This window comes from Strigops habroptila, chromosome 5 (assembly GCF_004027225.2).
Source record: "Strigops habroptila isolate Jane chromosome 5, bStrHab1.2.pri, whole genome shotgun sequence".
Classification (NCBI taxonomy): Eukaryota; Metazoa; Chordata; class Aves; order Psittaciformes; family Psittacidae; genus Strigops; species Strigops habroptila.
The window spans coordinates 5,391,746-5,412,010 of NC_044281.2; the positions used below are offsets into that span (position 1 = coordinate 5,391,746).

The 20,265-nt window shown below is 45.3% G+C and overlaps 1 protein-coding gene across 12 annotated transcripts in view; it reads right to left on the minus strand.

Moving 5' to 3' along the window:
• TRAF3IP1 (TRAF3 interacting protein 1) overlaps positions 1 to 20,265 on the minus strand; it is an 82,938-nt gene that overhangs the window by 26,613 nt on the left and 36,060 nt on the right. For 8 of the 12 annotated variants that reach the window (XM_030485560.2, XM_030485561.2, XM_030485551.2 and 5 more), the window contains one exon: positions 6,553 to 6,630. In XM_030485560.2, coding sequence (XP_030341420.1) covers positions 6,553 to 6,630 — 78 coding nt within the window. Of the gene's footprint in view, positions 1 to 6,552; positions 6,631 to 8,163; positions 8,635 to 8,781; positions 8,923 to 10,690; positions 10,853 to 15,497; positions 15,567 to 16,279; positions 16,482 to 17,877; positions 19,755 to 20,265 lie in introns of those variants that run through there. The other 4 variants (XM_030485566.1, XM_030485565.1, XM_030485559.2 and 1 more) reach the window with 3 other exon arrangements.

Here is a 20,265-nt window from a genome sequence, read left to right on the forward strand (position 1 = left end):
GATGAGATCAACACCAGTTCCAAGAGACAAGGTCTCCTGGACTGCAATGTCCCCTGTGTGCAAAGGAAGAACTGAGCCCATGCACAGGTAGCACCAGAGGCCAAAGGCCGCTACAGCACTTGCCCTACAAAAAGGCGCAAAACACCATCATAGCAAGAGCAGGCAGGTTTTGTTACAGCTGTGATTACTAAAGGTAGGCTATGGTACAGATTTACTACTCCACTCTACCTGAAACACAGATGGGGCCCAAATGCTTGCAGGGAAGGTGCAAGGTGTAAAGGAGGACTCCTGCCAGCCCAAGAAAACTTCTGGATATGAGATCAGGCTGGGAAGGAGTCCATCTCCTTACACCAATCCTGGCTAGCAAAAGGGGCAGACTTCTGCTTACATGTAGACTGACAATGGAGCCAGCAATGGGATCTGGCCCACTACGAACATACAGGGCTTCCTGCTTCTTACACTACTGCATATACTAACAAACCAGTAGCTTCCAGCAAGCCATTCATGCTTCTAATAACTTCCACAGAATCCCACCCTGGTTTGTGTTGGAAGGGACCTTAAAGCTCATCCAGTTCCAACCCCTGCCACGGGCAGGGACACCTTCCACTAGAGCAGGTTGCTCCAAGCCCCTGTGTCCAACCTGGCCTTGAACACTGCCAGGGATGGGGCAGCCACAGCTTCTCTGGGAAAAGTCTGTGCCAGCGCCTCAGCACCCTCACAGGGAAGAGCTTCTGCCTAAGAGCTCATCTCAATCTCCCCTCTGGCAGGTTAAAGCCATTCCCCTTGTCCTGTCGCTACAGGCCCTTGCCCAAAGCCCCTCTCCAAAGCTCCCTTGTAGCTCCTTTAGGCACTGGAGCTGCTCTAAGGTCTCCCCTTAAGCAGCTTTCTCTTCTCCAGGCTGAACAAGCCTTTCCTGTCCTTTTGCCTAACTCCCTGATTTCATTAGCAGCATTCATTAATGAGAAAGCAAACACCTGTGAACACAACAAATGAAGTACGGGTGATTTACACAATACCATCATTCTGTTTCTGCACTTTCCTTCCCTAGAACACATTTCTGCACCTTATTCAAAATCCTGTAATGTTTAGCACCTCATGGGATTTCCTCCTTATCTGCTTTTTTGCAGTTTGTGTGAATTGACAGTTCAAGCAGCTTGCATCCAAGGTGTATTTTCCAGCCCTGCAGATAACGTCCATAGAGATAAAAGAAATGAGAACTACAAATTCTTCCATTTCTATGCAAATGTTCAAGGCCAGGTTGGACACAGGGGCTTGGAGCAACCTGCTCTAGTGGAAGGTGTCCCTGCCCGTGGCAGGGGGTTGGAACTGGAGGAGCTTTAAGGTCCTTTCCAACCCAAACCTATGGTTCTACATTCCAATAACCTGTAAAAGAACATTTGTTTTCCATAGTACCTTGTATGTAGGACAATGGGAACTGTTGAGAAGTTGAACTCTTTGGAGGTGCTTTATGGACAAGTGAGCAGTCTATGCAAGAGTCAGCTTTAACACTTAGTTCAGGTCCTTTAGAAACTACATCTCCTTTACCTCCATGCTCAGGATTCCAGGCATTCAATCAGGCAAAATCAAGCCCCACTTCAGCAAAATCTAGCTGCATGGACAGTACATGGTCCTGCTTTGACAGAAACTAGTTTTAACTTACACTGTCTTAACTGGCTTATTTAAATCATTATTTAACCCACAACCAGAGCTACCACTATTTTTGTTTCACTCTTTAGGAGCTACTGGCACATTGCAAAGCAAAACAGAAGTCCAAAACATCGAGCTAATATTGAAGTGGTTAATCTCAATCTTAGTTCATCTTAATTACTACCAGCTTTCACAATCACAACACTATGCAAGGAGTAGAAGTAAAGCTTACATAGCAGCAGAGTGTGGCTCTATGGGCCCGCAGGCCACATCTGGCACATTCAAGCTTCAGCAGCTCTTTGGGTGATGTAATTATTAGCACAGGTGGGGAAGGAGTTGGGAATAGGTGATGAGGCTTCTGGAGGATTGGATTTAGTCATTTATTTATGTCAGGTAGTGACCACAAACAGTGCTGAACATTTCTGTGGAGCCACATGTGCACACTGGCAACAGGGGCAAAGTACAAGCTGAACTTTCATCACTATGGTAGCACACAAAAACATAAATCCTGCCACATTTATGAGTTGAGTCTTTCCAAAGGGAGATAAAAAGAGGTCATTCTTTTTCTTACAAATTCATAGGCTGCAAGACTTTGAGCAGCAGTCACTGGAGAGTAAGAAATCTTACACTTCATCTCACACTATCCTGGAAGTCGTATACTGGAGTGGAATCCTAGATGGATGTATGCACACATCCTAGATCGAGTAATTACACTCCTATTTGGAGAGGATACAGGAGCCTGCTGTAAACCATCCAATCTGCTGCTTTTCCCTCCTTATTAACCTTTAAAAAGGCTGATTTTCACTTTCAGACATAAGGAAACCATGATTTCTAATATTTCAGCAGGTCAAGAAGAGCTGTATGCTTTGAAAAGACATCCTGTCAATTCTTCCTCATTTCCATGCAACAACCAACCTCTACATTCATGAAAGGATGCCATGAATAGTTTCTATCAGTGACTTTATATTGCTCAAACAATTCTGTACATGCCTGCTGACACCTCCTCCAGCCACACACACTCCATGCATAAAGGAAGAAAAAACGCTCCCCACCCAAGAAAGGAAGGGGGACAACAGTAATGTTCACTCTCAGCATTGAGAGCAGCCCTGAGGAGAAGGACTCGGGGGTGTTGGGTGAGGAGAAGCTCCCCAGGACCCGGCTTCAGTGTGTGCTTGAGCCCAGAACCGCCCCGTGTGCTGGGCTGCATCAATAGAGTGTGAGCAGCAGGTCACAGAGGGGATCCTGCCCCTCTGCTGCGCTCTGGGGAGACCCCCCCCTGCAGCCCTGATCCAGCTCTGGGGCAACAGCACAAGAGGGACGTGGAGCTGCTGGAGCGAGGCCAGAGGAGGCCACAGAGCTGCTGCGAGGGCTGGAGCAGCTCTGCTCTGGAGCCAGGCTGAGAGAGCTGGGCTGGGGCAGCCTGGAGAAGAGAAGGCTCCTGAAGGGGAGACCTTAGAGCAGCTCCAGTGCCTAAAGGGGCTCCAGAAAACCTGGAGAGGGGCTTTGGACAAGGGCCTGTAGGGACAGGACAAGGGGAATGGCTTGAACCTGCCAGAGGGGAGATTGAGATGAGCTCTGAGGCAGAAGCTCTTCCCTGTGAGGGTGCTGAGGCACTGGCACAGACTTTTCCCAGAGAAGCTGTGGCTGCCCCATCCCTGGCAGTGTTCAAGGCCAGGTTGGACACAGGGGCTTGGAGCAACCTGCTCTAGTGGAAGGTGTCCCTGCCCGTGGCAGGGGCTTGGAACTGGATGAGCTTTAAGGTCCCTTCCAACACAAACCAGTCTGGGATTTGGTGATTCTACAAATCAGCCACTACGATCTTCCCCCTCTAATTCACCAGATTCACTGATAGTTCACTAATAATAAACAAGCATTAAGTCTGTGAACTATAATCTAATTCAATCAACCCTCCACAAGACTTTTCTTCTATTTAGAGCCACAATGCCATGAGTTATATTTGTATGTATATTGTAAATGGTATGTCCATGCGTAGACATTTTATATATATACATATATACACATTTATATGTTTTATATAAATACAACTACATATATAAATACTTTCTGTAATCTTGTGCAACAGGCTGTTGTTCAACAAATAATCACAGCTCATTTCTAATGCTTTTACTATAAGTTCTGTATCTCTCAAGGACATTCTTTGTTCTTTCCTTCAAACTCTGTGTTTCCAGTATTTCCTCCTAAAACGACCATCATTCTTAACAGGCAGAATTTCTTCGTGTACAAGAGCAACAAGGAAAAGATCTCTACTTGCTAAGGTCAATCGAACTGCTGTGTGATAAAAGTGATTAGAAAAATAGCCATCAATTGTCCTTTCCTCACATGCAGGCTCACAAGATGGTGTTCTCTTGGTGGTAGCTGCTGCTAATACAAACCTTTCCAACACAAAAAGAACTATTGGAAAAATCCTGCTTTTTAAACTCTAAGTTTGAAGGATGGATTTCTATAGTAGGAGCCACTTAGGAATAACTGACACCAATAAGAAAGGGGTCATTCACAGCACTAGAACAAAACTACCTGAGCCATGGCCAGCACGTTTCCATGCAACAACTCTCTCTGCTGCTTCTGTCTTTTTTTCACTCAGTAGTTGTTTCATTATACAGTCAAGATGAGTTCCAACAGAAATAGAAGTTCATTAGATATGATTTAGAGGCTGATTCAAGTGACCAGTTCCAGAGCAATACAGTTTGTAGGGCAAAAATAAAGTCATTCTAGAAGTGGCGAAAAGTGACAGGATATTACAAAAAGCTGTAGCCAAGAGGTTCAGCTGCCATCTGTAAAATGGAAGAGACCTTTCCAATGTGTTTGGCCTTAGGGTAAATGACATACCTGTTCTGCAGCCACTTGCATCTGAACAGCACCATATGCTGAGAAGCTCTATGACCCCAGTCACTTTTTGTCAAAAGACAAAGTTCTCTTCATTATTGAGCAGGTCAACAAGTCATGCTATGAAGTGTTTGTTTTAAACATGACTTTTACCTAAGGTGGACTGAGAGCTCACAGAACACAACTCAACTCACTCTGACCACAGACAGTGTGGCAGGCAACAGCTAGCCAGGAAGCAGCAAGTAGTCTTCTTCTGATTGCCACGTGGTAACCAAATGTCTCAATTCATACTAAGACTTGCTTTCTTTTACTTCCAGGTAACTACAGATACTCATGTGAGACTATGACATGGTGGGTAACATACACAGTTTCTGTAGTACCAGAGGAATACATTGAAATAAAACCAAAAGGCAATCTGTCGAAGTTTCAGTACCATTTTAAAGCTGGCTTCTCATAATCAGCAGCAAGAAAAATTAAGACTTGCATGAATACAGATAGAAAGCTATTAAGACTCCTAATATAGAATCATATATTAGGTCTGGGTTGGAAGGGACCTTAAAGCTCATCCAGCTCCAAACCCCTGCCACGGGCAGGGACACCTTCCACTAGAGCTGGTTGCTCCAAGTCCCTGTGTCCAACCTGGTCTTGAACACTGCCGGGGATGGGGCAGCCACAGCTTCTCTGGGCACCCTCTGCCAGCGCCCCAGCACCCTCAAATGGTTTCACTTGTATTCTACTTGCAAAAAGCTAAAGACAGATGTTGAAGTTTAATTAATTATGCAGCAGAGGCTGTAAAACATGAGTCAATACTTTTCATGTGCATGAAGACATAAAATGTTTCACTTCTTTTTAATACACTTGTTTCACTGCCATGTTTCTTAAATGGAGTTCCAGTAGTTTAAATCAGAGTAAATCCCTGGAAATAAAGGCATTACCCTACTGTAAAGACAGGAAGATCAACCCCAGTCCATTAGATGCACTTTCCACTTATTTCATGCTGGAATTGCCTCTAAGTCACTTTGTGCAGCTATCTTAGTTCTCCAGCTCTAAAAATTCATTGGGGGCATTTTCATTTCATTTCTCTCTTCCACAGCCTTCAGATGCTGACCGTTTGTCACCCACTGGTCTAAAGCGTGTGTTTTCATCACCTAAAAACTAAGCAGCATTTACTGTTATGCAAGCAAGTAGAGGGGAGCATGTCATCTAGATCTAAGGTAATAAACCCACATGCTTTGGAATGACTCCCAAAAGCACTTAAAAGGGGAAATGAAACTTTACTGCCCCAGTGTATTCTTGTGGTGCCCAAGAGCACTACCAGAGTTTGAGATGAGGCTCAGAATTTCCATTGGAGACCCAATTTGCAGGAAGTTGAACTTGGCCAGGAACATTTGCTTCAGGCTAAAAACTATTTTATAAGCTCTCCCTCCAAGTGCCAAGAATTTCAAAAGTTGGCTTGGATTTCAGTCAAAGAATAGCTATAAATTTGTCATCTCATGTAGAAGACACAATGATGTCAGTGGCCCATAGACTCTCAATAGAGACTCCTGCTAGACTTGGGATCCTGCCTGTTTCTGCCTAGCCTGAGCTGCTTCAGGTTAATTTATTGAGGTCTCACTCTTTAAACATTTAGCCATATGGTTCTAGAACTCCTCAAAGTGCCTCAGGTCAGGAAGAAGCAGCAGATGCAGACACAATGGTATCACGAGCAACAGCTACTGTTCAGAGGCAATCAGTGAGTTGCTCTTCTGCCCTACCATCATCCAGCTGCAGAACACACGCTCAGATGCAACATTTGCTTTCCAAAAGAGTCATTTCTATTAAAGTTCAAAAAACCTCATCCCAATGTAACAGCTTTCCAGGAAAGATTTAGTGGAATAAACAGAAAACTTTGAACAAAGAAAGCACAGAAAGCCCCAAATAAACAGACAAGCATCTATTTGAAAGCCCTAAAACTTCATGTACCTACCTTTCAACCCTACTTTTCTTTCAGGCAAAGTCCCAAACCATACTAAAATGCAACACTTAGAGTGTTCACCTTCCCAGATGTTCCATACTACTAACCTCGGGATCTGGCTGGCACTTGCTGTCTTTAGTTGGCCTCCGTGGTTTTCTAAGTGTGGATTCCTCAGCATCTGCAGACTGAAAAGAAATTAACTGGTTTAGATTGAGCATGCTGAGGAGTGAGCTGCTTACCTGGATAAAGTGAAAGGGGAAATGAGCATAGAGTAGAACTGAGCACATTACAACGTGCATCGATGTACCTTATCCATCCACCTGCCCTCTTTACCTTGCTTCCCTGCATAGGAGACTAACTGAGCAAAATCACAGAATCATAGAATTCCAGCCTGGTTTGGGTTGGAAGGGACCTCAAAGCTCCTCCAGTTCCAAGCCCCTGCCACGGGCAGGGACACCTTCCACTAGAGCAGGTTGCTCCAAGGCCCTGTGTCCAACCTGGCCTTGAACACTGCCAGGGATGGGGCAGCCACAGCTTCTCTGGGAAAAGTCTGTGCCAGCGCCTCAGCACCCTCACAGGGAAGAGCTTCTGCCCAAGAGCTCATCTCCATCTCCCCTCTGGCAGGTTCAAGCCATTCCCCTTGTCCTGTCCCTACAGGCCCTTGCCCAAAGCCCCTCTCCAGGTTTCTTGCTGCCCCTTTAGGCACTGGAGCTGTTCTAACATCTCCCCTTAAGGAGCCTTCTCTTCTCCAGGCTGAACCAGCCCAGCTCTCTCAGATAACATTGTTCTCTCTCAGTAATACCAGGAAGGCGAGAATCCTTATGGCCAGCAGATAGACAATGACAAAAGTGCTTTCTCACATCGAACAAAATCAAGCTACTCCCTAACAGAAGCATCTTTGATGTCCATTAATCCCGAGTTTCTACCACGAACCAGCACGTAACAGACCAGAATAGGAGAATCTGGAGTACTTAGAGGGGGAAGAGAGAAGATAAAAGAACAACAAAACAAAAGGCAATGAAGAGATGACTCTGGGCCATCTAGGACTTTACACCGAGAAGGCCTGAAGTATGGGGAAGTGGTGGATGTATTCCTTTTTAAGGACATAGCAGAGTCCAGTGATATGCATGATATGATGACATGCAGAGTCCAGTGCAAACAGAGAACCCTTGCAAGAATTTAGATGGCTGGAAGCCAGCAGCCTGATTTAGAAAGCCAGAAAAATAATATAGATAGGCAACTCTATCTTGTGTGTCCTGCTCCAGACAAAGTAAGCTCAAGAGAGACGAGTTATGGCCCAAAGGAACTCTCTTCAGCTTCATCTTCCCTAAAAGCTGCAAGAGCAGCATGCATTGAAGGGAAGACATGTGAGGATGTAAGTACATAGCAACAGTTGCTAGCACCACTCTCTGCCAAACATAGTCTAATGTGATCAGAAGAATTCAGACATGCACAGTTCAGAACAGAAACTGCTTCTTACAGGTTCAAGAAGCACAGTCAGATGAGGCTGATGGCTCAAGTCAAGATGTATCAGGAGACATACATGAAGTTACACACATGACCTCAGTCACACTCTTACCAGATCAAATCCACACTGAAACTTTCACTTCATGGCAGTCATTTCTATTCGATAAAGCACATGCCAGGTCTGTAGAACAAACACTCAGCCTCTACCACAGTGTGCAGAAAGTTACTCTCTGAAATCAGATTTCAATTACCTTTTTCTCTGCTTTATCATTTCCATGTTCTCTTAAGTGCTCCCCATCTTTTTCTCTGTCTCTTTTTCTATCCCTTTCCCGATCTTTCCCTCTCTCCCTGTCTTTCTCTCGTTCTCTGTCCCCAGCCTTATCTTTGTCTCTTCCTTTCGGTGTGTCCTTTTCTCTTGCTGCTTCATATTTTTTCTCTCTTTCCTGTCCTTTATCAAGCTTGAGTTCATCTTCTTGTTCTATGTCTCCTTTGCTCTTATGTTTTTCTGTTTCTCTTCCTTGTTTGGTTGTTCTGCTTCTGCTTCTTTCCCTTTCTTGTTTTTCTCCTTCCTTAAAGGTGTCTCTTTCAGGGTCTTTGTGCCTGTCTTCATTATCCTTATGTTTATTGCTTTCCTTTTCCCTTCCTTCACCCTCTTTCAAGTCTCCTTTGGCTCTTCTGCCTCCACTTGAGCTTCTGTCTTTAGTTTCAGCACCTCCTCTACCCTAACAAGAAAGGAAAACCAAACATTAATTCATACATATGGCAACTCTATCACACAGTTACTTTACACAGCCAAAACCACAAGCTAAAAACCCAACAAGCCATAACCAGCGGCAGCCCCTTCCCCCACAACACTTGCAAAGTCCTACCTCTTTATCTTTATGGCTTTTTCGTTCCTCTGTTCTGGATTCTCTGCTTTCTTTGTCTCGAGACTTAGAGGTGGGAGGTTTCCCTTTAGCATCAGCTCTTTCCCCAGCTAAGATCCTTTTAACAGCAGCATCACTGGACAGCTGCAAGGAATAAAAAAGCATCATTTAAATCAGAGAATCCCAGACTGGTTTGGGTTGGAAAGGACCTTAAGATCATCTAGTTCTAACCCCTGCCATGGGCAGGGACACCTCTCACTAGACCATGTCACCCAAGGCTCTGTCCAGTCTGGCCTTGAACACTGCCAGGGAGAGGGCATATATGAGTAAATGATTTCACTAAATATCTCCTTTCTCCCTAACTCTGTAACCAACGTGACTTGTTGGTGGTTTTGGGTGGTTTTTCCTCTGCTTTTCTGCTGTTTTTTATAAAGAAAGCTCATATTAGTCCTGTGAAAGAATGTTTCCAAAAGAGCAGAAATAATGCTATTGTGTCAAACATCTCTTTGTAATCCTTGTAATAATGTGATTATATAAACCAGAGCTAGCTAAGTATATTGTGATTTTTAGGTATCCTAACACAGGAGCAATTCTCATTGCAGTAACTGAAGTAGTTTTCAAAATGGGAAGGTAGATGACTGTCAAATCCTTAAACCATGACTGCTGGATTGCTTAAACATTCTTAAAACCACACTAGGTTGTATCTACATCCACTCTTAAGTCACTCTACTTTCACCTCATACTTGTTCACGCAGTAACAGTCACTAAAGAACACAAAGCTACATTAAGAATGACTTTCAATAAGCTGCAGTTACAGTGGTTAAAAAGCTTTTGCATCTAGATCATGTATTAAGAAGACAAGCTATTATTAATCACAACATTCAGACAGCAAGACAAGGTTTCGTGGCCAAGTGGCAAAGACTTTGCATTAACCAAAAACAAAAGGGGAAAATAAATCATCATCCCACTGCCTGGGAATTCTCCTTCCTGAAGAAAACTAAACCTGATCTTGCCCTGGGGGTTGACTCCTGATTCTCTCCTGGTTTGTAAATGCAAACCTCTGAATTTTGGTGGGGTTTCACAGTCGGACACTAACTTTTGTGCCCGAACTAACTCCCAGCTCAGCACTAAGAGTCTAAAGCTAAAGACTTGAAGGAAATCTTTGCCACAATGCACATCGAGCTTAGATTTCATCCTCTGGATATTAAATCTCATCACAACAGCCTACAAAGCTGTTCCATCAAAGACATTTTCAAACTCATCCAGTCTCTGTGCATACATTTATGAATTTCAGCTTTCCTCATCTCAAACAATTCTCCTTTGCTGCATTTCTATTGTCAAACCAACCCAACCAACCACCCAAAAAGATCCAGCACATTGGAAAAATCACTTTCATTATAGAATCAGAGATTCAATAAAGATGTAATTTTAAAGATCAAGTCAAAGGTGGCAGAATCTGGTCATAGAATTAATGTGTCTGCACCCCAAAGTTCTGAATCTTCCTGTCATTCTTCAAGGGTAATAAACGTTATTAAATGATCAAGGAAACAAGTGAAAAATGGAAAACCCAGTGTACATTAAAAGCACTAAAATACCCAGACTGTGCTTGTGTGGGTACCTGGCTCAGGCTCTGCTAAGGATCACATCCTACCTGTCTCTTGTTTGAAGTGTTAATCCAACATTTGTCTTGTGTAATGAAATCATAGAACCATGGAATGGTTTTGGAATGGTTTGTGTTGGAAGGGACCTTAAAGCTCATCCAGTTTCAACCCCCTGCCACAGGCAGGGACACCTTCCACTAGAGCAGGTTGCCCACTAGTAGAAATAGCAGGTGAGTGTCAATGAAGTCTATTACAAATAACCTCTGATAAGATAACACTACATGTATAAAATACACCTAGTGAGGTCATACCTTATTTAAGCAACACTTCCCAATTGCCTGAAGAAATTCGTTGGTTTTCTCAGGTTCATGCCCAGCCACAACACGCGCTGGTTTTACTGACAGTGGCTCTCCTGTTACCATCACAACAGCATCAATTGCCTTCTGAAGGAAGCTGATTTTAGCATCTTTATCCTGGTAGAGGAGCAATTCAGAAAGAATATTGAGACTCCAAAACAATTCCATGCACCACCTAAAGACTAGGAAAACTCTGATGGGAGGAATAGTTCATAGAATCAGAATTCCAGACTGGTTTGTGTTGGAAGGGACCTTAAAGCTCGCCCAACTCCAACCCCTGCCATGGGCAGGGACAGCTTCCACTAGAGCAGGTTGCTCCAAGCCCCTGTTTCAGTTTAAACACATGCAACAGGAGCACTACATGGTTTGCAAGGTCAGTAAAGAGGCCTGCCCTTGGTTTATAGTTAGCTGTTTATTTCTGATTAAGAAACGACAGCATTGACAAGGGATGAACATTGAATTGGAACATCCAAAGTGGAAGTACAACGTTCTCTTTTTAATGTGTTCATCATTCAGGTCCAGTGCATTTGAAGAGCGCTGTAAGACCGTTGGCAATCTAGTTTCAAGCATTACATGTTAAAGAAGATAAAGTTTTGTTGAAGAAATGGTTGTAAAAGAATCACTGAAGAGTTTTAACGGGACTGTTACAGCCTATGTTGCTCAGAAGGACAGCTCTTGCCCTGAGTATTTTTCCCTACAGAAAGCCCAAAGTTACAGGACTGATACGAGTCTAAACTGAGGGACTTAGATGCTTGTACATGTACTTTACAAACCAGACTTAATAGTGAGTAAAGAAAACATAGAGAAGATGGTGGGAAAAGGACACAGGCACATCTTTTTATCTCCACAATTACCAGATTTGTTTTAGTTTGATGATTATTCTTTACAAACAACTTCCCCCAAGTGCCCTTCAGTAGAGATGATGTCTTCTAGTGATTAGGCAAAAACAGAAGAAGAAAAATAAACACACCCCCACCAAGTAAAACTGTATTGGAGGGGTCCTGGCCTCAAGGATGAAATCAGGCTGGGAAGTCTCTGCTGCTGTAGAATACTCAGGGTGGGGAAAAGAAAAAGGAGTTTACTAATAAAACATAATGAAACTCAAGGAATATTGACCAGCAAGTTACTCACTCATCCTTTACACTCATGAATGGAGATAAAGGAAGTATTGTGCTAGCCTGTTCAAAAGTAAACCCATGTAAAAAGAGCTCTGTTTGGGTGGGTTTATGTGCTTTTGAACAGATGCCTATTAACTACCTCGTTCAAACTGAAAAGCAGCCCATCGCCATTGCAGTTCATTCAAAAAAGGAACAGTTGTAATTACCCAGTAAAACACCTGATCTTGCACCACACTTCCTGTCTGAGTATCTCAAGTGCACAGATCCACAACGACCTGGGTCAAATTTGACAGACATACCAATGCAGACACCGGTATTTCCTCAGCCCAGCAAGGCCAACATGCTCTACAGGCCATCAGGTAGCACCATCTACTTCTGTTGCACGTAATAAGTGTCATCAAATCATAGAATCCCAGTCTGGTTTGTGTTGGAAGGGACCTTAAAGCTCATCCAGTTCCAACCCCCTGCCACGGGCAGGGACACCTTCCACTAGAGCAGGTTGCTCCAAGCCCCTGTGTCCAACTTGGCCTTGAACACTGCCAGGGATGGGGCAGCCACAGCTTCTCTGGGAAAAGTCTGTGCCAGCGCCTCAGCACCCACACAGGGAAGAGCTGCCTTAGATCTAACCTGAACTTCCCCTGTTTCAGTTTGAACCCATCACCCCTTGTCCTATCGCTACAGTCCCTGATGAAGAGTCCCTCTCCAGCATCCTTGTAGCCCCCTTCAGACACTGGAAGCTGCTCTGAGCTCTCCACACAGCTTCTCTTCTCCAGGCTGAAAATGTCTTCTGGAGCTTACTAGAGCTACTCATGTGGCACCTCAGCTCCCAGAGCCACTCTCTGTAAACAAGAGCTGGGTTCTGCTGCAAGCACATGTACAATAGTTAAAGGCATGGGAAGACAGTCTCCAGAGGCAGGGTACTTCCCATCTTGTGACTCTTCCAAATGGATTAAAACAAACAACTACCACATAGCTGACATTTTCAGATTGTCTGCATTAACATCAGGGACACATCACCCTCACCAGTGCTCCCTTCCTTCAAACATTAAAAAAGAAAGGAAGGAAATACTGCAACCTCCTCTATTAAAATCGTCGCCCATCCTTCCAAGGACATAAGCAGTCTGTTAATTTAGGGAAGGAGACAGGCCACTATCCTAATGCAAACATGTTTTGGTTTAGATCCAAATAAATCCAAAACAAAGATCCAAACTTTCTTCCTACATCCTTGTCACCTTCAGCAGTTATCAGTGTATTCTGTCTTTAGGAGAAACCCTCATGAACCCAAGGAGAAAAGGATTGATAAATAAAATCCTAGCACAGTAGCAAACATCTGAAACAGTGCTGAGAGCTTAAGGAAATAGGGAAGATATCTCCCCTATTTCAAGTGATAGGACTTTACATATATATATATATAAAGATGTTTTCTGTGTGCACATATATATATGACACTGATGTGATTAAAAGACTAAAAGAGCAAGCCTGATATCCAATCTTTCTGTTCATAAGAGAACATTTTACTCAGCATAACAAGATGAACCTTTCTGATAAATACACAGACAGCAACATCATCCAATTATAGCTGGGAGAAGAGGTGTATTTGTTTCAATAAATTAAGGAATCCATGCTTTAAATCCTCTTTACATCTCTCTCCAATTGATTGGCATGACTATACATCCCTAAACCGAACTAGAACTCGCTGAAGTCCATGTGCATGCTCTCTAGGCTAGATTTGGCTCTTGGGATGCTTCCAGCCTGCCTCCTGCATCTTTCTATGCAGGAGGAGACAACCAGCAATCCAAGCAGAACGTGTTATCCCCAACAGTGGGGACATTAAAGGTAGCACAGAAGCAGCAGTGGGTACTTCAGGACCCCACTGCTATGTCCAGGTGGGAGAGGGAGTTGAAACTAGCAACGAAGACGGTTGCTGCATGTATGCGTGCATGATGCTGCGTAGCAGGCAATAGGAGCATGAGCCAGCCCGAGCAGCCACAGAGGCTGGACCATGAGCTTTAGGCTTTCCTAAATTCCTTCTCCATACCTCATGATCTGCAACAGCACAGCCAGCTTGCAAAGAGGACCTGCCAATTCTTCCCAGCCCACAGCAAACAGAGTGTGGGCTGTGGCACTGGGGAGTGTGTCACAGTGGGTACAAACCTGTTCTTGCCTTCTGAAAGCATCCTGCCCATTCCAAGTCTGTGCATCTCCTGCCAGATGTTCACACCCCATGAGCGTCATTCCCTGGTGTTACATAAAGCAGCTCACCCTCACATAGAAATACATGCAGCTACTCACACCATGGACTCTGGCCGCTGCTTTCAGACTCTGGCTCTCTGTGGGTAGTTTTGGTCTCCAACTGACAGGAAGGAAGCAGCCTGTGGGAGCCAAGTCTTTCTCCTGACCAGTGTTTTGAGGAGAGGAACAGGAGCTAGAGGTGTCTTCCCCCACACTACAGCAGTTTGATCTCCTCTGCCTGAACTCTTGGAAAGCATGATCTCATGGACTGTGTAAGAAACTCTCAGAGAGATGCTCAAGCTTGGTGCAACTTCACAGCTATCACAGGATGTAAATACAAGCAAAGACCTACTCAGGAATTGCTAAGAAATTTGCTTTCTCCATCCACAAAGTGCTAAGCTGCTCTTCATCACAGAACCCATTGACAAGCTTCAACAGGGACAGTACCAATAAAACAACAATCTGTTTAGTAAGTACCAACAATAAGAACAGTCCCAGAAATAAACACACATCTCAGACTGATAGTTAGCTCTAAGAAGTGCATAAACCATCCCTGCAATTGGCTGTATGGATGACAAGCCAGGCCCACAGACCTCATACTTTCAGTTGCTACGTCGAACAATCACCAAGGGATGCAGCTATGCAACTAGCAACATACAAACACTGTGATATACACCATGAGTAAGTGACCAAAGGTTCCAATCAAGCCAGTAGTTGGAGAACTCAGGATCAGCTCAGCAAAGAGGGAGACAATAGAAGAGCAGCAGAGACTAAATTCACTCTTGTGCTTAAAAAAAAGCAGTTTTCAGGAATAACAGTAACATCCTCTTTCAGGAATTAGCTATTTACATACCATAATAAACCTACTGTGGAATGCATATACCAGACAAATGCTTTGGCAAGTAGTGGGATATTAAGCAAGAATATTTACTGCCTATATGTATACAGTATATATCTATCTGTATCTGTATATACAGACACATAGACAGAACAATAAATATAAAGCCATACGTTCCATTGAGAGACCACAAGACTCTAAAAGGGGTTTGATGGATTTCTAGTGCTTGGGATTTCCCATCAACACCTCACTACTTCAAGGCAATCTTGCTACATAACGCTTCTTTTCATCTGTAGCATTTGGGAAACCTAGATCTGGTCCTAGATTAACCCTCACTGCTTTGATACTGTCCAGAAGGAGTTCTTTACACACGGCAGCTTGTTTGTGTCACATCCATCTCTAGGTGCCCACCCCACATACTGCATAATATAACCATCGAGCAAGAACACCTTTTCCAGTTCCTTCACAAAACTACAGACAGGCCCTTGATGTTGAAGGCAAGAAAGACCAAAAGTGGCAAGTTTCAAAGGATACCAACATTCAAGCTAAATAAATGAGGCAGTTTCGTACCCACCTTAACATTATCCGATTTCAACTCAAAATCTGTGTAAAGTCCTTTCATAAAACCTGTCACTCTAATTACCTTCAAAAGAGAAGAGAAAGTTAAGAGTAAGTTCAGCAAAGCTTGTGTGGCAAGAGGAAATACACTGGCCTGACTTGCCTTCAGAGACAGAACTAGAGCAGGCTGTGTCTCTGGAACAGTAAGATTTAATCCTTGCTTATGGCTCAGGCCTCCCTTCCCATTTAATTCCACCTTTAACCTTGGTACTTGGTGAATCCAAGAGCTCCACAACCCAAACACCAGCACATGCATTCGAAACGCAGTTCTGCATTATTCCCTTGTTGACTTCACCTTGACTATATATAAAAGCAGCAGCTCAGTGCGTGTAAAACTTAAGCCTGGTTTGCTGGGGTGACTTTACAACAAGAGGTGAGAAAACAACGTCCTGGCACATCCACAACAGGCTCAGGAGAAGAGTTTAGACCCCTCATCTGGTCTTAATGCCACCAACCAGCCTAAAAGCACTGAGATACCCTCACTAGCCTAAACCTCCTGACCCCTACTTACTCCCCACCCTGAGCATAGCCCCGCACAGGCCCCAGAGCCCCGGGAATGTGCCGGGTGCCCCCTCGCAGACACGGGAGCGCCCATGGCCGCCGAGGGTCCCCCTACAGCCCGTGTTCCAACCCCCCCCGTGGCAGCCATACCCCCGCCCGCTAGGGGGAGCCGCCGCGCAGGCAGGCCGCGTTGCATAGCAACCGCGCGGCGGGCCCGCCGGCCGGTTGGCGGCCCACCTCGGTGATCACGTCGTGCAGGTAGCGGAAGGGCGGCTTACTGAGCAGCCGGTCGGTGAGCGGCGGCTTGCGGATCACTCGGCCCAAGGACTCCTGCGTGCGCCGCAACACCGCCTCGTTCATAGCGGCGGCGGCGGGACCGCGCCGCCACCGCCGCGGCCGGCCCCGAGCATTCCCGGCCTGCCCCGCGGCACCTCGCCGCGCAAGCGCAGAGGCGCGGCCCGCTGTTGCTAGGCGCAGCGCGGCCCTAGCAACAGGGGCGGCGGGTGTGTGAGGCCCTCGCCTCCATCCTCCTGCAGCCCCACAGCCCCATGGTGGGGCTGCTGCCACGGCCCCGCGCTGCCATGTGGGGTGCCCCCCTTCATGCCCCAGGGGCCCACGTAACACTTGGCAACAGGCAGTTCTTGAGAGGTAAGGTGCCACAGAGGAGCCCCGACCCGTCAGGAACAGTTTCCCCCTCTCCTCCAGGGCCCCCCAGGCACGGCATGAGGAGCCCAGGGCACACCAGGGCAGGGACAGGCAGTGCCTGTGCCCAAGGGGCGGCAGAATGGCACAGGGGAGCGATCCTCTGGAGAAAGGCCAAGGGGAATGGCTTTAACCTGCCAGAGGGGAGATTGAGATGAGCTCTTAGGCAGAAGCTCTTCCCTGTGAGGGTGCTGAGGCGCTGGCACAGGGTGCCCAGAGAAGCTGTGGCTGCCCCATCCCTGGCAGTGTTCAAGGCCAAGTTGGACACAGGGGCTTGGAGCAACCTGCTCTAGTGGAAGGTGTCCCTGCCCGTGGCAGGGGGTTGGAACTGGATGAGCTTTAAGGTCCCTTCAAACTCCAATCTGTGATTCTGGAATGACAAGGGCTGAATATTTATTCCTTAATTATAATTACAAGGCAAGTTCAGCAGAATTAGTGTCCAATTCCCAAAATAGAGCCCCTCACTCTTTCCTTCCCAGTTCCATCCCCACATACCATCGCTCTTACCTCTTGGTGTTTGTACACGCAACACCCTTCAGAATGTATCGGCTCTGCTCGGTGGCCACAGAGGGAGGACGGAAGTGAGCAGGAATTGGCTTTGTTTTGTCACAGCCCACTCTCCTCCTGCAAACTGGAGTTAGTTACAAGGAAAAGAGAACATACAGTTTTCCCACAGCAGGATTCCCAGAGTGGAACACTCACCCTTTTACAAGTGCTGCACCAGGAACACATACCATAGACAACCCCTCTTTAGCAATCCATCCTTCTTTATGCAGAGCCATCAGTTGATTCGTGGTAGCTCCTTTGAAAAACACAACAGATTAATCTAATGTGCACAAACAAGGAGTTGAAATAATGGGATGCTAGAGCACACTTTCTGAAACTGGGGAAAAAGCACAAGCTAAAAGTCCATTTAATCAGCTCCAAAATCCCAATTCTCCAGGTGAACCCAGGTCTTGGCACAGAGCAATCCCAATCTACTTGGGGAAGCTTCTTGCACAGCGATCAGATGGTGTGTTGGGAATAGATGTGAACACTAAAGCTCAGTGAAGGTTGTGCCCCGTCCTATGTTGGAAACCAATTCATCCCACTCCCAAACCATGTGTCACTGAGACATACAGAGACAAACCAAATAGACATATAGAAATGGCTTTTTATTTTGTGCAGAACACTTGAAAAATAGAGATGAAAGCTTTTCCAGGCTTTGGAATATAACCATCATCAACTGGAATCACAAAGACTCCATTTTACAAAGGTGTTCCCTCTCCCCACCCCCATTTTTAAGGAACTTTCTCATTGTGGAACATCCCACAATAGTTTTAAGGAAAAAAAAAAAAAAAAGAAAAGACAATGCATTTTGAGCCAACATTAGAAATAATCCAAGATTGGTTCAGTGCAGCTGCTACATTACACTTGAACAAAGGCACGTACTAAAATCCCAACCTCAGCACTTGTAATCCCGATTTAAACTGCTCCAGAGGTTGTGCTTTCAAGAGACTGGAGTTATTCCAAGGTAGTGGGGAAGGCTGAGCTCAGCACAGCAGTCCAGCAAGGAACTCAAGTGACAGTAAAGCAAATGCAATGCAATGGGACAACCTGCAAACACAAACCTTTCTTGCTTACCTTTCTGGAAAGCCTGGCTCGCAAGAGCACTTGGTGAGAGGGAAGAAGGTGATGCAAAATAAGATGGGGAAAGCAACTGCTGCCCTCACCTCAGTCAGGAAATCCACCCAGAGAACTAGGATTGCAAGAGTCAAGTAAAACGAAGCTACAGCTGAGGCAATGGGGAAACTAAACTGTCCCCTTGTCCCACCGTACAAGTGTTGTAAGCATTAGAAAAGTGTTGATAATGATACTGAATCATCAGCTTCTACTAAACCCTGATTCCCAGCCTCAAGGATAAGAAAAACATGGTCTTTCATCAGCTAATGACAGGCATCTGAAGCTCAAGACCCAATCTCACAAGCATTCCATAACCATTTTACTTGATGCCTAAGAACCTTCGATCCTGCATTCAGCGGGTGATCAGCCCCTCTGTTACAGAGGCTGTCAGTCAGCTTTGTGACACCACCAGTAACACTTCCATTTCCTCACATGTACCATATGAACAAACCAGAGCTATTGAAAAGATAAGCAATGAGGGAAAGTCCTCTGAAGAAGACTGAAACTAACCCAAGCCTTTTTCCAGAGTACAAAAAAACCCCAACTTAAATCCAAACATCAGATCCACCTATTTTTTCCATGCTTTGTTAATGAAGCTTATGGACAACAAAAAAGCCCTGGCAACTTTGAAACATAAGGTCAGCACGCTGCTGTTCCATACCACAAAAAATCTCCATGGTTTAGAGCTTGGCAGATTCTGAACTTGCTCTTCTTTGAGTCAGTTTTGTACCCTCTGCCCATATTTCCTTCATTCCTGATATCTGACTCAGCTACTACAGGCTTAGGTTAAGGGACAAAAGCAAATCCTGGTATCACCAGTAACTTCAGTGATCAGAGATGGGAAAAAACCAAAGGAAAACTCTAAAAGGAGATGATTCTGACTGCATTAAAAACCTCAGCAAACTCAGCAGCGATGGTGCAAGACATCAGCATCTGCCCAAAAAAATTTAGGGTCATTACAAAAGAGTCACCAAAAGGTTCTACAATATATTAATCCATTTTCTCATGGATAAAGTGCATTTTAACTAGCCTGAGAGTAAGTACCACATTGATAAAGGGGATGCTGAAGAACTTCCCCAGGAGAGATTAGAAGAAAATCAGTGTTATCCTGAATCCACTTCGTCTCCGTGACTCTTCAAGACGCTTCGGGGCACAGCCTCTTGCTGCTCCAGGCGAGGTTACTCCATTCCAATCGAGTACATGGGTACTATGGTCTGGTGAGCAAGTCATCTCCTGGTGCTATCTGAAAACACCCACATTGATAGAAAGAGCCACTTCTGGTTTACGGTGCTTCATGTTGAGCTTCTCCTCGGAGAAGCCTGGGTGCTGTAAGCGCTCAGCTTGCCGGCTAGTGAGAAGAGAAATAAAACAAGATACCTATTATTAGTAAAGAACTATTTGAGGCTGGAGAGTGACTCTTCATCAGGGACTGTAGGGACAGGACAAGGAGAATGGCTTTAACCTGCCAGAGGGGAGATGGAGATGAGCTCTTAGGCAGAAGCTCTTCCTGGTGAGGGTGCTGAGGCGCTGGCACAGACTTTTCCCAGAGAAGCTGTGGCTGCCCCATGCCTGGCAGTGTTCAAGGCCAGGTTGGACACAGGGGCTTGGAGCAACCTGCTCTAGTGGAAGGTGTCCCTGCCCGTGGCAGGGGGTTGGAACTAGAAGAGCTTTAAGGGCCCTTCAACCCAAACCACTCTGGGGTTCTATGAGTGTGAAGCCTTAGCACCAACAGCAGCATGAGCCTGGACTAAAACATGATTTCCAGAGAGTTGTAAGAATGACATTCCAAGCTCACCCTTGCAGGGCCAGTGCAGCCAAGGAGTTCATATTTCATCTCCAAGGGCAAGTTCAAACATTGC